A 17,331-nucleotide genomic window follows, 5' to 3' on the forward strand; every position below is an offset into this window, starting at 1 on the left:
TTTTTAAAGCTTTTGTTCTGATTCTAGTTTTAATTCTTTTCCCAAATGCAAATTAACTACCTTTAATAGGTATTCAGTTACTGTGTATGTCATTTAGAATTAATTGAGAACATGCATTATATTCATACATCGCTAAAGAAATCTGGATACTGAGTTCTTAATTTTGTGGTAAATTTCATCGGCTAATTGTAGATAAATTCCTACTTATAGAGATTAAAGTCATTAATTCTTCAACATTTAAATTGAAAAGAGTAATATTAAAGAACATTAAAAAAAAGGAATAATCACTGTTCCACCATCTTCACAAAGCAATTCAGTTTTGATATTACCATCCAATGTTTGATCAATTGCATCTTTGTTCTTATAACTTGTTTTCAGTCATAGGGCCAAATCCATACATGGTTAATAAAGAAAATGTATATTGTATATCTAAAGTTTGAGGCCTTAGGATTTAGGAAAGTTTTGGAGAAATAAATTATTTGCATAAAAAGTAGAATCAAATTCTAATGTGTGGTAAGATTCTGTGTCATTTAAGGATGGGGTTGAGGTAAGGGCTTTATTGTTTTTTGTCTTTTTAGAACCTCTTATTTAAGGATTAATGTGAGCATTGTTGCAGTTGTGGAAATGATGTGGTATTATAAAGATTGATGCCACAGACAATTTAAAAAAATTAAATAATTTTTTCCATAATGAGTTTTTCACATATATATATATGCATATATATCATGGTTTTAAAAAATATATATATGAAAAACCAGGACAGTAATTGTAGTAGTAACATGCTCTACCCAAGTTTAAGGATTTCCATGTTCCACACAAAGGAGTTTGTATTAAACACAGTTTAGTTACAAACTTCAACCAATATTTTAATCAGACTTATAAACAAAGTGAACATAAAAGAAAGCATTACAGCTGCAGTCCTTTTTCATTCTGTTTCTTCCATTCCATAAACATTTATTTATCTACTTTATAACTAATTTCATTATATATAGAAGAATAATATTGAAAACAAACAAAATGTTCGGTAACAAAAGAATAATTTTGTGAATAATAGTCCAGTGTTGGACAATTCATTTAGAAGTGGTATATAGCAATAAAGATAGTAATTTTTTTAAACTTCTGAAGAATTAAGAGCAGATATAGATTGTGGTACTTTCTGACTTAGTTTATAAAATAGCTAAAGATTAAGGATAACTTGTGTGTATCTAACTTAAGTCCAATTCAGGGTTTAAGATTTTATTGAAAGCAGCATTCATGTACAGCACAAAGTCTTGCTCCTGTAGTAAATCCTATCATAGATTATTAAATTTTTTTTGATGCCCAGTGCTATTGGGACTTGTCTGTAAGTATGCTTAGACCGGGTTGTCTAAATACTTCTGACATATTCTCAAATTTTGCAATGTATATACTTCATTATCCTTACACTAACAAAGACTTTTTAGACTGCTTTGGTTCTAAAGAGCTACACTGTATAATATAGTAGCCACTAGCTACATGTAGTTATTTCAATTTCAATTAACAAAAATTAAATAAAGTAAAAAATTCAGTTCCTCAGTCACACAGTCACATTTCAAGTGCTCAAAGCTAGATGTGGCTAGTGGCTACCATATTGGACAATGCAGATATAGAGCATTTACATCATCTCTTAAAGTTCTGTTGAACAGATATTCTTTTCTTTTCTTAATGCTTCATTTCTCATCTCCTTAACAGAACTAAAAAAGTTCAGTGTGTCATATTTTTACCACTTGTGACTCTACTACTGGTGTCTTTTGCACCAGCAGAATCATCCTTGCCAAAATCTTCCTTAATCATAGGTGTGTTTTCTGCTTTTCAAAAATTTTAATGAAATTGTAATTCAAAGGGCATGACAGATGAATCCTCAGATTATAAGCAAGAGGCTACTTTAGATACATGTTGCTACCAGTTGATATTGTAATGTGATGTAGCTTTTTTTAGCCTCAAAATTGTGGGGGTACTGAAGACTGGTTAAGTAAGGAAGAAGTTCTGAAGCCTGTTATCGTGGCTATATCTGAAATCTGGAAGAAGGAAGGAGTCGGGAGAGAACGGGAACAGCCAGTGGCTTTAGGAAGGAAAAAAATGTCATTTTCCTTTTAGAGCTTTATTACTTTTTACTTTTTTTCTTTTCTTTTCTTTTTAAAGAATATGACCTAAGAGCTTTATTGCCTTTTTAGAACTTTAGATTTCATTAATCTTTTCAACTATGTAGTTAAGAAATTGTTGTTAAACATTAGATCTATAGAATCAAATGTAGTACTGTACTGCATTTATAATAACCCAAGTTTTTGTTATTCAAGTCCCAACAAATGAGCGTATATTTCTAGTTAGACCGGTATTCCAATTGTGCTTTAGAGATCTAAGTTAATACAAGGTCAACATATTATCAGTTGACTATGATTTTGAACTGGACAAATATACCAATTCAGATTATTTCTGGTATCATTTAATTTTTATAGCATATAAGTAGGACATACCATATTTGAATCATGTACGTGTGGAATTATGTTAGCCTATTGCTGTGCTACTACCTAGCTGTGTGATTTAACCTCATGGAACTTATTTCTTTATGTATGTATATGTGTGTATGTATATATGAATATGTGTATGTATATATATCTATATATGTAAAACCAGGGTGACAGTACTTACTGCATGGGATCTAGCATATAGTGGACGTTCTCTAAATGTGGATTTTCTTTCTTCACTGACTATAAGAACGCGTTTTTTATTTTGTTTTATTTTGATTTGTTTTTTTTGAGACAGAGTCTTGCTCCGTCACCCAGGCTAGAGTGTAGTAGCGTCATCATAGCTCACTGCAATCTCAAACTCCTGGGCTCAAGCAATCCTCCTACCTCAGCCTCTTGAGTAGCTGGGACTACAGGCGTGGACCACTGCACCCACATAGTTTTTTCTATTTTTAGTAGAGACAGGGTCTCACTCTTGCTCAGGTTAGTGTTAAACTCCTGAGCTCAAGCAATCCTCCCGCCTCGGCGTCCCAGAGTGCTAGGATTATAGGCGTGAGCCACCGTGCCTGGCCAGTATAAGAACACGTTTGACAGAGCCAGTAAGTGAGATGAGAATAAGCAATAGAAATGCTTATGAAAATAACCACATGTGATGAGTTGGTGGAAGTGGCTAGAATTGTAATGCATTTGTAACATGATTATCAAACATTGTATAGGATTGTTAGCTTTTTAAGGAAATATTAGACATTAACCCCCAAATTTAGATTTTTATGCCTTTTCTGTAAGGCTTACAAATAAAGACTAAAATTGGGAGATTTTTAACTTGAAGTTCAAGGTAACCAACTATTGGCTCTTTAAAAGATTCTGTTGGTGCTATATTCTAAATAAGCCAGAATTGAATCAACTTTTTTTTTTTTTTTGCGACATAGTCTCACTTTGTTCCCCAGGCTAGAGTGAGTGCCGTGGCGTCAGCCTTGCTCACAGCAATCTCAAACTCCTGGACTCAAGTGATCCTCCTGCCTCAGCCTCACAAGTAGCTGGGACTACAGGCACGAGCCACCACACCTGGCTAATTTTTTGTTTCTATTTTTAGTTGACTGGCTAATTTTTTTTTCTATTTTTAGTAGAGATGGGGTCTTGCTCTTGCTGAGGCTGGTCTTGAACTCCTGACCTCAAGCGATCCTCCCGCCTCGGCCTCCCAGAGTGCTAGGATTATAGGCCTGAGCCATTGCGCCGGGCCTGAATCAACTATTTTAAAATTGGCTTTGAATTACATATGTTTCCGAGTTTTCTTATTTCTGTGTTATCTTTTCATTTCTGAAAAGTTCTTAAACCTTTTTTTAGCTTTTAATATTCAATTTAATTTTTCTTAGTACATTCCAGAGAAGGAATAGGTCAACCCTTGTGAGTGGAGGAGACCTTGAAAAATTCTTAGAACATGAATATCTTATGTTTTAATATGGTTTGGTGTTTTTTTGGTTTTTTTTTTTTTTGACAGAGTCTCACTCTGTTGCCCAGGCTAGAGTGCCGTGGCATCAGCCTAGCTCACAGCAACCTCAAACTCCTGGGCTCAAGCAATCCTCCTGCCCCAGCCTCCCAAGTAGCTGGGACTACAGGCATGCACCACCATGCCTGGCTAATTTTTTTCTATATATATTTTTAGCTGTCCAGATCATTTCTTTCTATTTTTAGTAGAGACGGGGTCTCGCTCTTGCTCAGGCTGTTCTCGAACTCCTGACCTCAAGCGATCCTCCCGCCTCGGCCTCCCAGAATGCCAGGATTATAGGCGTGAGCCACCTCATGGGATTCTTATGAGACTTAATTGAAGCAATGTATGTAAAGCTCTTAGAAAAGTACCTGATACATGGTAAGTTTCATTAAATGTTATCTATTGTTATTTTGTCAATCTAGTAAATGAAAAATGATATTTAGTGTTATTTATTTTAGTGTAGATATATTATATATTACATGTAATCTTTACAACAACCTGTGGAGTTAGATAATATTCATAGTTTATAGAGGTGATATCTAAGGTACAGAGAACATAAGCATCTTAGCCATATATGTTGGGCGATAGTATAGTGTAGAATTCAGCACACAGCTTCTGGAGTCAGGCTACCTAGGTTCTAGTCTCATCTCTGCCACTTATTAGTTGTATGACTTTGAGCAAGTTACTTTACCACCATGGGTTTTAGTTTCCTCACCTGTAAAATGAGGACAATAATAGTGCCTTAATTTATATACTGGTGGTGGTGGTGAGTGAGTTACTGCATGTAAAGTCCCGGACACATAGTCAAGGCTAAATAAAGGTGAGGCACTTTCATTTTTGTCATCCTTTGTTATTGTCATTTTTGTTATTTTTTAAATCAGTATCATTTTTCCAAAGTCATATAGTATTTTTTTTCCAAAGTCATATAGTATTAAATCAATTCTATAGCTATACTACTTGCCTTTCTAGTCACAGGAATCCTGACAGGCTTCTAAATTTATTTTTTAATAAACTGATAAACCAAATAAGTTTTTACTATATATGTGGTATTTCTTTATTTAGAAAGCATGTAGGTTTAGCTATTTTAGGTTCGTAGTTCTTCAGTACATCTGTTTCTTTATTTTTAACTCTAAACTTAAAACTTGTCTTTAAGAGAGGATATTTATAGATGTTTTAAATCCAGTCATTTGGGGCTAAGAAAAATTTGTTTAATCCATATTAGTGTTATAAATTATGGTGGGCCCCTACTTTTCAATGATACGCATTCCTGGGAAAATTGCCTTTGTAAGGCAGATTTTTATGCAATACAAGCAACAAATATGTATGAGTTTATATATCTAAACATTTTTGGTTCCTTACTGGCAGAAATTGAATAAACTGAAAAGGTAGTCAGAAGTGATGTATAGATGGTTATTAGTGAAGTTGAATATGTAGAGCTTTACAGAGACCTCAGAGAGCTGGTATAACCATATGTGAAGGATGTACAACAAAAGGGTTTATAAGTGACTCTTAGGTTTCCTCAAGTCCTGATCTTGCCTCTCTTCTCTTTTTCTCTACTTCCTCTCTTTTCCGTTTGTTCATCAGTCATTTTTAAGTGTTTGCTCTGTGTTGGGTACTCTGCTGGCTCTGAGGATAGTAGAATAAACACTCAAAGCTCCTGTCCTCTGGGGTTCACAGTCTGGTGGAACAGATGGACAGAAAACAATTACAGCATCATCCTAAGTGCTCTGTAGAAGTATGAAGTCTCTTGAGAATCTAGAGGAGGAAGCAGTCAGTGTGACCTGGAGATGTCAAGAACCTCCTGGAGAAAGTGACACCTGCCCTGGACCTTGAAAGATAAAGTTTGAAATGGAAAGGGGATGATGTGAACAGCAGTCCAAGTAAAGGAAACACAGGTCAGGGGGTGAGAAAAGAGGATGTTATGTGCATGGGATTCTTAAGTCTTTACTTTCTGGAGATAGGGATGTTTTACTAGCATTCCTTTTATCCTTGGTTTTTATTTTATATTGTTTTTTCTCCTTTTAAATATTAAGCAAGTTTATGGTAGTGTCACAATTTACATTTTTTACCTGTAAAATTTGTTATATAATAAGTGTTCAAAAAACTTACTAAGGTACATTATTCCAAAGGGAAATTCAGTTGCTTTGAAAGCTAAAAGAGACCCATGTTTTTATATTTAAATATCAATTTAGATGTATCTATTTTATATTCTATTACTTATTTTAAAATGACAAAAATAATACTGCTAAACTAAAATGTCAGAGTTATCAGGGAGGCAATGTGGTGTAAGTTAAGAACATGAACCTTGGAGTTATATTATAAAGTGTAGTCAAATTCTAGCTACAAATTATATTAGGTGTATGATGTTCGGGAAGTTATTTAAACTCCCTATGCTTCAGTTTTTTTTTTGTTTTTTTTTTTTTCATTTGTAATATGTAAAAAACCTAGCCCACAGGGTTGTAAAAATTTGATATGATAATATCAATATACTTAGCATGGTCTCTGGCATAAAGTAATACTAAGTTAATAAAGGCCGGGCGCGGTGGCTCAAGCCTGTAATTCTAGCACTCTGGGAGGCCGAGGTGGGCGGATCGTTTGAGCTCAGGAGTTCGAGACCAGCCTGAGCAAGAGCGAGACCCCATCTCTACTAAAAATAGAAAGAAATTATATGGACAGCTAAAAATATATATAGAAAAAATTAGCCGGGCATGGTGGTGCATGCCTGTAGTCCCAGCTACTCGGGAGGCTGAGACAGGAGGATTGCTTGAGCTCAGGAGTTTGAGGTTGCTGTGAGCTAGGCTGACGCCACGGCACTCACTCTAGCCTGGGCAACAGAGTGAGACTCTGTCAAAAAAATAAATAAATAAATAAATAAATAATAATAGTTACTGCTACTGCTAAGTACTACCGTTGCTCTGTCTAATGTTGTTATTGGTCTTCATAGATAAGTGATAGAGGAAGTTGTTTTTCTGAGATAGCTGGTCAAGAGTTGAGACAGTTGTAGGATAAAGGGGGTTAAAAAATCTGTGTATCTATATGAGAAAAAATGACTGAGGTGAGATTAATTCATCTTTCAACAGAATAGAATCAAGGGATATAAGTATCATCCTTAGGAGGAGGAATTTGTAAGATACTGGTCCACTTATTTCACTGTGACAGCCACCCACATTTTTCTTGCTTTTGGGCAGCACTATTTGCTTGTTGTCTAGAGTTGGGTAGAAGGGGTGGAGTTGGAGCAGAATATTCGGGAGGAGATAAAAAGGAGAGGAGGCAATGCGCAACCTGATTTATATAGGACAGTGGTTCTGAGCCTGGCTATGCATTAGAATCACCTGGAGAGCTTTTAAAAAATTATGAAGCCTGTACTTCATCCCCCAGATTCTGATTTGATTGGTCTGCATTGGGTTCGAAGAGCTTTTTTCCCAAAGCTCCCCCATGTGACTCTAATATACAACCAGGCATTGAAAACTTCTAGTGTAGGACATTGGCTGGTCAGATATTGCCTGCTATATAGTTTATATTTTTGTAAGCAATTTTATGTACATCATTCTTACAACAAATCATAAGTAAATAAAGAAAATAAAGGGTGAGGAGGGTTGAGGTTTGCATAAGTCACAAAAATGGCTAGACACAGACAGGAATAGCACCCTCTCTTTTTATTCCTTTACACGCCCCTGCTTTTGTTTAACTATGAAAAGAAGAAAGTAAAGATGTATTTAAGGGTAGGCCGGGCGTGGTGGCTTATATCTGTAACTTTGGGAGATCGAGGCTGAGGAGGATTGCTTGAGGCCAAGAGTTCAAGACCAGCCTGAGCAAGAGCAAGACCTCATCTCTACAAGTAGAAAAATTAGCCAGGCATAGTGGTGTGCCCCTGTAGTCCCAGCTACTCAGGAGGCTAAGACAGGAGGATCGCTTGAGCCTAGGAGTTTGAGGTTGCAATGAGCTATTATCAGGCCACTGCACTCCAGTCTAGGCAACAGAGCAAGACTCTGTCTCAAAGAACCCAAAAAACCAAAATGAAAAAAACCCCCAACAACATGTATTTGAGGGTAGTAGGAAGTTGAGAGACTGGGTCTCATTTTCAGAGCAAATGGAAGTATCATAAAATTATTGTTTGATTTTCATGGTTTGAGAGAACCTCAAACACTTGCAGGTTTAGTAGACCATTTTCTGCTTTAATACCTCTGATAACACAAGAATACCTTCTGAGGCAGTTGATTCCCTCTTCATACAGCTCTAATTTCCTTTGACATGGTAATCCTGTTCCTAATTTTTATAGGGATTTCAAATAACCACTTAGTATTCTGTATAACTTTTTAAAATATTTAAGATTGCTGCCATGTCTTCTTTAATCTTTGATCCTCAGGCTTAATATCTTTAGTTCCTTAACTGCCTCATAGAACGTTTTAGACCCCTTATTTTCTTGACCACCTTTTTCTGGAACTGCTTTGTTGTTTCTATTAAAATGTGCACTTACAACTCAACACTTGATCTGGTTTCAAAATAGGGATTTAAATTCACGTTTTCTTCCTTTACCTTTCTGGATCTTATTTAAATTATCAAAGAGATCATTTAACAAAAAAATCTGAGATAGCCTTAGAAAACAGAAAAGGCCCCATCAGTATACCAGAAACTTTGAAGTGTTTCTAGAAATTATGAAGCTCATTAGATGGGATTTAGCGTAAGCATAGGAGGGGTTTGTGTCTGGTAAATAAATAGGCTGATTTTTTCAATAGGGCTTTAGAGCAAAGGGCACTGGAATCCAGGGTAGAGCATAGGACTGAGGGCAAATCAAAGGGTTTCCATGACTCTGCCAGTGCAGTTGGAGCAGTTTTCTACAGAATTCAGTCTCAAATAGAGCACTGCAAGTAGTGTTCTAAGAGGGGGGATTTGTTACAAAAAATCAGTTAAAATTTTAAAGGACTAATAGAAGACAACTGAGGACTAGCATGTTAGTCTGGAATACCTGGGGGCCATAGACACAAGGAGAGTTTACATTTACGTAACTGGGGGAGATGCCCCTCTTTCCGGGGGGGGGGGGTGGGCATCAGCTGGGTACTCACCACAAAGGTTGCTGACCACCGTACAAGAGATCAAAAGTAGCACCCCACCTTGGCATTGCAGGCAGCTGTGGGGAAATGGGCACAAAATATGTACTTACCTGGATCCTTTTCTCTTATTAAGCTAAAGCCTTATGCCACTATGAGAGGGTCAGCAAAAACCGCTGCCCTGGGGACATAGGCAAAGACACATTGCTGCTGGGGCAAGCGTAGAAGAAAAACCTCTCTACCACTGGGGAGGGGTGGGGAAGGAAACCTTCTTAGGCTTAAGATCCTATACTAATACCAAGCAGAGGTATTTTTCTTACTACTGCGGGGAGCAGCCAGAAGGTCCTTCCCAAGACCAACCACAGATATGAGGAAGAACTTGAATACCATAGGGAGAAGGGGCAGGAACACAGAGAAATCTGCACTCCTGAGGCCCAGGTGCACAGGGCCTGCGGAGACTGAGTATGGATCAGACCAACAGAGAACACCATCTGCCTTTAATAAAAGTCAAACCAGATGCCAGATGCAGTGGCTCACACATGTAATCCCAGTACTTTGGGAGGCTGAGATGGGAGGATTGGTTGAGGTTAGGAGTTCAAGAGCAGCCTGAGCAAGAGTAAGACCCTGTCTATACAAAAAGTAAAAAAGTCAGCCAGATGTGGTGGTGTGCGCCTGTAGTCCCAGCTACTCTGGAGGCTGAGGAAGGAGGATGGCTTGAGTCCAGGAGTTGGATGTTACAGTGAGCCATGATGATGCCACTGTACTCTAGCCAGGGTGACAGAGTGAGACCCTGTCTCAATGAATGAGTGAATGAAGAAAGAAAGGAAGGAAAGGAAAGGAGAAGAAAGGAAAAGAGAAAGGAAAAAGGAGAAAGAAAAGGAAGATAGATTACCTGGGTATTGTGCTTGCCTGTAGTCCCAGCTATTCGGGAGACTAAGGTAGGAGGATCACTTGAGCCCAGCAGTTTCAGGCTGCAGTGACCTATGATGGCACCACTGCACTTTAGGTGACAGAGCAAGACTCTGCCTTTAAAAAAAAAAAAGGAAAAAAAATTAAAAAAAAGCTAAACCTAGGGTGAAGTAACAAGCATAACAGTCTACTGTTGGGGGGAGAGGCAAGAGCATTAGAGAAAGCCTCTTTTGCAGGGATTTGGGGGAGATGAAAACTGAAGGAAGAGTATGAACCCTGAGAAGAACTCCTTAATACCCTGTCTTCTACCTTTAGCACAAGGCAATGTCTTTCCACTTCTAGAGGAATTTAAAGCCTGTGGTACACTGAAGATAGCCATAGCAACTATAAAATCTGACTCTGATTGAATTGAAGAAACTGTGACTCAACATCCTGCACTAATGGCCTGACAGAAGAAGAGGCATGCCAATATGCAGGCATCACTGTTTACCTCAGCCTCTGCTGTTCTACATGATGTCTAGTATTCAATCAAAAAATTATGAGACACATAAATAAGAAAATACAAGACAGTGTAAAGAGGCAAAACAATGAACAAAACCAGACTCTGAAATGACCCAGATGTTGGCACTATTAGGCAGGGACTTTAACTATAATGATATGTTAAAGGATATAATAAAAAATAAATAAACAGTATGCATGGAGAGAAGAGGAGTTTCAGCAGAGAGATAGAAACTATAAGAAAGAGTCAAGTAGAAATGCCAGAGATAAAAAATTTCTTCAGGCTCATTAGTAGCCTCAAAACACTCAAAGAAAGGATCAGTGACCTTGAATATAGGTCAATAGGTATTATCCAAACTAAAACACAGAAAGAATGTGTTGAGAGGGAGAAACCATCATAAGAGTCCTAGAATTGATAGGATCAAATGGTTTAACGTTATGTGTAATTCAAGTCCCAGTAGAAGAGAGGAGAATGTGGCAGAAGAAATATTTGAAAAAATTATGTCTGAGGATTTTCCAAAAATAATGAAAACATCAAACAGATCCAAGAATGTTCAAGAACCCCAAGCAGGATAAATAAAAAAAGAAAAGGAATGAAGGTTCTGAGATTTTACTGAGTTTCATGTATTCTGACAGACCAGATAAGACTCTTGGGCCACAGACGAAAAGACTTTATTAGTAAATAAAGCAGCAGGTAGCATGAGTTTTATGTTCACATTGGTTTCTCTTACCTACCCATGTACCTCTTACATTCCCATAGGGGCGATGTGGAGATGACACTAAGAGGATGCTGTTGTGTACTCAGTGACTTTGTGTCATAGCTGAGGAACCCCAATCTTAGAAAAGCCGTGTGTTTGTTTGCCTTGCAGGCATCCTTGAAAAGATAGTCTGGAAGAAAAGCTATCAACGCCTTTTCTCATAAGATATACCAAAACGTGAGAGACCTGTGGAGAATTGTCTCCCAGCAATTTCTGTCCCTGTTTCTTCATTGTCTTGGCTTCTGGAAAATTTTCTCATGAGTGTACATACCACTCATTTGGGCACTCTGATTAATCTGACCAAACAGGACTGAGACTAGGTCAGTTTGATTTATTTCATGTAGCATTTAATTAAGGCAAATCAACAGGACGCCAGGCAGCAGGTTAGTCTCAGCCTGCAGCTATGCTGTCCAGAGTCCCAGCTAAACAAATCCTACAAACCATCAGTGTCTCCCTTGGAAAGCTAGGTGGCCTTCTCTAATTTTTTATCAACTTTTCCACCTGGTCTAAGACGTTAATCCAGGTGCAGCAAGTTTTATTAGTGATTGTACATACTCTACCTTGGCCTACAAAAAGGAAATCTAGGACAATTCTATAATAACCCTGGCCAGTGAGTTGACACAGACCTGAATGGCTTCCAGGGCTGAGGAGATGTTTTCTTAAGAACTTTATGGTCTCTTCATGTATGTTACTGTGTTTTTGGAGGGAGGCAAGTTAATGCTTGGCTCCCACACAAGAAGTAGAATCTCAAGGGTGCATGTGGTATGTGTGGAAAAAAATGTTGTTTATAGTTGTCAGGGCTCCCCCCAGGTGGTACCTACATCAGAAGATGTGGCCTCCTAGATGGCTGGTAAGCTTTAGGGTTCCCAGTGGAATCTGAATAATTTAGTCCTTGTTTTTGGAGGGATTGTCAGAGGGCAGTTAGTCCAACCTGTTATGTTTGTATATACAACCAGCTGGGTGAAGTCCATCCATTACTGAGATGGGGGAGGGAAGACATCTGGAGGCGATGTGCCTGGGAGGTACAGTTACTGGGGCCATCCTGATGTTCCCGATAGATTCTTGGTAAGGCTCCTGGTGGGGGATGGCAGACTCAGTAGTCATTCACATTTAAGGTGCTTCTAGCAGTTTAGGAGAGCCACACCAAGGCACTTTTCTTGGAGAGTAAGGCTATAAGGGCAAATTCTGAAAGAGAAAGTTCATTAATGTCTTTTCTTAATGCCATAACTCCTGGGGTGTAAGGTGTTTCTTCCTCAGGTGCTTGCTTGTTGCTTTCTGCCTCCACAAAATCTGAGTGGTTTCATTTCTATAACTTTTCACCATTTCCTAGTTATCCAGAGGGTTAGACGTAAGAGGGTTAAGGACAGTTATGTAAACCCCAACCAGAATTAACTTTGAATCCCCTAGGTGCCCTTTTAGCTGAGCTGTCCACCTAGGGATTTACGAACCAAGCCTGCCTGCAGTTGCTGTTAGGGGAAAGAAAGATCCATCATGTCCAGGAATAGTCCCAGAGTAGAATCCTGAATTTTCACAATAGGTCTGTATATGCCCTATAATCTCCTAATTATTAGCCAAAAAACAGCTAAGAAGCAATGATCCCTTTCTGGGTCACCAAACTATCTTTAAGGTATGTGAAGCAGGTTGAGGTGATGGAAGTGGAATCAGACTATTGGTGCATTGTTGAGCAGCTTTTATGATAAAAGGTGTATTTTTGTCAGAAAGCTGAAAACATGACAGATTAATCTCAAAGGCCACAACAGTGTGGACATTGTATGCTGATTGGCAACCTAAAAAAGTATCAATAAGGGGATGTTGTATTGAGGGAGACTCTGCATATATGAGGTTAGAGGGTCTAAGGGAAATCTCGGTGCCTTCTCAGTTTTGCTATGAACCTAAAACTGCTCTAAAAAATAAAACTAGTTTAAAAACATACAAAAGTATCATTAGTTTGAGGCGCCACTGATAGACTGAGAGAAGGATCAAAGGTCTGATTGAGTCAATCTGCCAAGACTCAAAGGGAGCCATCCATGCATGTGCTGTGCAGTGAGACCTCCTACACCATACACACACAGGAGTCATAAGTTTGGCATCTGCCTCAGAAACACAGTCACACTTTTTTTTCAGTCTAAATCAGAGAATGGGCCTTTACTGTGGGTATCCGCATACACAACCCAGACAATTCAATTAGCAGTTGAAATTTGTTTTCAGTGCTGCCTGAAAGAGGGTGTATTTTATCTGTCAGTACAAGTGGCAAACCAAACGGCTGGGCCATTGGCAGCAGCCCAAGAATCTGAGTTTTGCCCACTGAATGCAATGACCGTTTCTCCTTTCAGTTCAGCATGGCAGCTCGGTGGACACCATTGACTTTCAGCTTCTCTGACCCAAAGGTGTCGTTGATCCACTAGCTTTGCTTCAGACAGTGGAGTGGGAATAAAGTTTCCCCTCAGCGTGATAGCTGCCACCTTCTTTTTTAAAGCCAAGATCCTGGTGGGGCCAGGCTCTCTGTGTTCTTGAATATACCATTTCTATTTGACAAGCAAGGCTTTTCAGGTCCTTCCCACCTTGTTAGTTGTGGAATTCAAGTTGATCCAGCCCAAAATGGGACTTTCAGGCCAGAGAGTCAATAGATCTCCCTGGTTCAAGCATTCAGACCCCAAAGGGTATCTCCAAGTGGAGGCTACTTCTTTTTACCGGAAGCTCCAATTGGCAGAATCATCAATCACAGATCTTTGCACTGTCTTCAGTACCCAACGTCCATTTCTATTGGGGTTTATCAGCCACTACTGCTGGTGGAGATATTTAATTTTGCTAGTAATAGTATACCAATGTTAATTTCTTTGTTTTGACAAATGTGCCACAGTCATGTAAGTTGTTAACGTAGTAGAATTTGGGTAACGGATGTACAGGAACCGTGTATTATCTTTGTACTTTTCTGGAAATCTAAAATTATTCCAAATTAAAAGCTTATTTACACATTTGAAGCTCTGACTCGGGGACGGGGGGCAAGGGCAATATACATAACCTAAACTTTTGTACCCCCACAATATGCTGAAATAAGAATTAAAAAAAAAGTACTAGATGTCTGTCTATAACTTCTGGGATACAGATCAGACTCTTGAGGATGGTGATTAAGACCCTTTGCCGTTCATTCTCCCCTACTTGTTTCTTCCCACTTTCTCACGCTCATGTGGTACTGTAGCTGTTAGATTCCTCAGTGCACTTACAGTGCTTTGCACGTGCCTTGACTTCTCGTGTTGGGTCCTTTTTGTGTGGAGTGTTCTTATCCTACCTCTTCACACGGCAAAATTGAAGCGAAGCTTCAAGGTTCTGCCTCATTCTTGCCTTTCCTGCTATCTCATCCTTGGGGCTCAGACTTAGCAGACTCAGACAGCTTTTGTGGTATATATTTCTGCTTAGGATTCTTCACAGGTTAATACTGTAAATGCTAGTAGTTGTTTTCTAGAGTATGAATTCCTTGAAGATGGGAATATTTTTTCCATCTTTTTATTGCTAGTATTTACCTTGATTCCCATTTCTAGTGAGTGCTATACAGTAATTGTTCAATAGATGTTAACTGAGTGAGTGAGTGAAAAGCCTTAGGGCTGCGCTGTATATGGTTATGACAGAGTTCTACTCTTTGTGTTACTCAGATATTAAATACTGTGGCCAGGTGTGGTGGCTCCCGCCTGTAATCCTAGCACTTTGGAAGGCTGAGGTGCGAGGATTGCTTAAGGCCAGGAGTTGGAGACCAACCTGAGCAACATAACCAGACCCCATCCCTACAAAAATTAGAAAAATTAGCCGGCATGGTGATATGTGCCTATAGTCCCAACTACTCAAGATGCTGAGGCAGGAGGATCACTTGAACGCAGGAATTTGAGGTTGCAGTGAGCTGTGAGGACACCGCTGCACTCTGGCCTGGTCAACAGAGTGAGATCTGATCTTAAAAAACAAACAAACATATTAAATACTATCTTAAATGGACACTTGTGATTCATATTTATACTTTATAATTGTATTTTGAGTGCTTTCATATGTACACTATGATTTCTTTGTCTTCCACTTATGTTTTAGGAGGGCCAAACATGTGGGCCATTACCTCTGAAGAACGTACTAAGCATGACAAGCAGTTTGATAACCTCAAACCTTCAGGAGGTTACATAACAGGTTTGTGTTTGTAACTTGTTTTATTTGTGAATTATCCTTTTCGTGTAATATCTTAGAATTGGCTTTAATTTGACTACTATCAAATTAATATTAAGTGGTAAAATTCATATCAATCAGAATTCAGGAATGAAAAAAATACTGACTTATTTTTCTTGGAACTATCTTAATTTGTTGTTTTGAATTTGGCATATGGACGATTTTTCCTGAATCCTAAATGATGATCAAGAATTTCTATTGTCTAATTTACATTTTAACATTATATCTAGAAAAATTTCAACTTATTCTTTTATCAGACCCTATCAGACCCATTTCCTGGAAAAGAATCTAGAATTTTTTTTTTTTCTGGTATCTGTTTTCAAAATGTTAATGCTCTGTCTTTGAGGCTACACCAAGCACTGATTGTTGATGCTAGCCCTTGTTTTGCAGAAAGACCAACAGAGTCAAAAGAAGATTCATTTAGATGTTATCTTTCAATTTTTTTTTTTTTTTTTTTTTTTTTTTGAGATGGGGTCTACCTCTGTTGCCCTGGGTAGAGTGCAGTAGGATCATCATAAGCTCACTGAAACCTCAAACTCCTGGGCTCAAGCGATTCTCCTGCCTCAGCCTCCCAAGTAGCTGGGACCACAGGCATGTGCTACCATGTCTGACTAATTTTTTCTATTTTTGGTAGAGATGGGGTCTTGCTCTTGCTCAGGCTGTTCTCAAACTCCTGACCTCAAGGGATCTTCCTGCCTTGGGCTTCCCAGAGTGCTCGGATTATGGGAATGAGCCACTGTGCCCAGCCCCTCAAATTTTTTTCTATAAATGAAATTTTTTTTCTTATGCCAAAGCACCTTAGAGGTTTATATACAGTAATAGTAACTGTAATAACAGTTATAATATTTATCGAATTTTTACTATATGCTAGATGGTATGCTAAGTGCATTATCTCATTCAACTGTCATAGCAACCCTATGAAGTAGGCACTATTGTTGTGTATATTTACAGATGGTGAAACTGAGACTAAAACATGTTGTGTAACTGCCTGAGGTTACAAAGATGGTTAGTGTTGACTTGGGCTTTGAAACCATTCAGCCTGACTTTGGAATCCATTCACTTCATCATTATAGTTTAATGTTATTTGTACTCCTATCATAATAACTACCTTTACCTGGTATCAGGATTTTATTACCCTGCTTACAAGTTAGTAACTGTTTATGGTTGCTGGTGGAAGACCCAAGATTCCTGGGTCGAAGACAAAGGACTTTATTACTAATAGCACATGAGCATTAGCATCTTTTTGTCGACTACTTTTATTCCCTAAGCAGTTTGATAACCTCAAACCTTCCACAGGACTGATGCAGAGAGGTCAGAGGATGCCACATATGCTGTGATTGTGTTATAAGAGAGGTACACTGAACTTAGGGAACCCATTATTTTGTAGCAAACAGTAAAGCAAAATTTTTTTATGTTTTGCCTTAGTGGGAGACATTACCTCATTCCTCAAGATTACTCACTGCAAACCCAGGCAGAGAGTAGTTAGGGCCTTGCATTGTTGGCATGCACAGCAGGACATGCCGGTGTATGAGGAAACTCATGGAAGACTGTCTTTCCTAGCACCTAGTACTTTTTATACAGAACTCTTTTAGGGAATATTTTTTAACTATACATTTTACTAAATAGAAATATTATCACATAAGGCCCCAGTTGTGGATAAACTAAGATGAATAATGTGATTTTTCATCACTTTTCTTTTCTTTTTTTTCCTCCTCCCACCCCTGATTTTTCATCACTGATCAATGTATAAAAGAACTTCAGGGCTGGGTGTGGTGGCTCACACCTGTAATCCTAGCACTCTGGGAGGCTGAGGCAGGAGGATCGTTTAAGCTCAGGAGTTCAAGACCAGCCTGAGCACGAGCAAGACCCCCGTCTCTACTAAAAAATAGAAAGAAATTAACCGGACAACTAAAAATATATATAGAAAAAGTTAGCCGGGCATG

At 38.5% G+C, this 17,331-nt stretch overlaps 1 protein-coding gene across 4 annotated transcripts in view; it reads left to right on the forward strand.

Moving 5' to 3' along the window:
- ITSN2 (intersectin 2) overlaps positions 1-17,331 on the forward strand; it is a 139,602-nt gene that overhangs the window by 30,719 nt on the left and 91,552 nt on the right. For 3 of the 4 annotated variants that reach the window (XM_069494829.1, XM_069494830.1, XM_069494831.1), the window contains exon 3: positions 15,260-15,352. In XM_069494829.1, the coding sequence (XP_069350930.1) occupies positions 15,260-15,352 (93 nt within the window). Of the gene's footprint in view, positions 1-15,228; positions 15,353-17,331 lie in introns of those variants that run through there. The other variant, XM_069494828.1, reaches the window with a different exon arrangement.

Source organism: Eulemur rufifrons, chromosome 19 (genome assembly GCF_041146395.1).
Source record: "Eulemur rufifrons isolate Redbay chromosome 19, OSU_ERuf_1, whole genome shotgun sequence".
Classification (NCBI taxonomy): domain Eukaryota; kingdom Metazoa; phylum Chordata; class Mammalia; order Primates; family Lemuridae; genus Eulemur; species Eulemur rufifrons.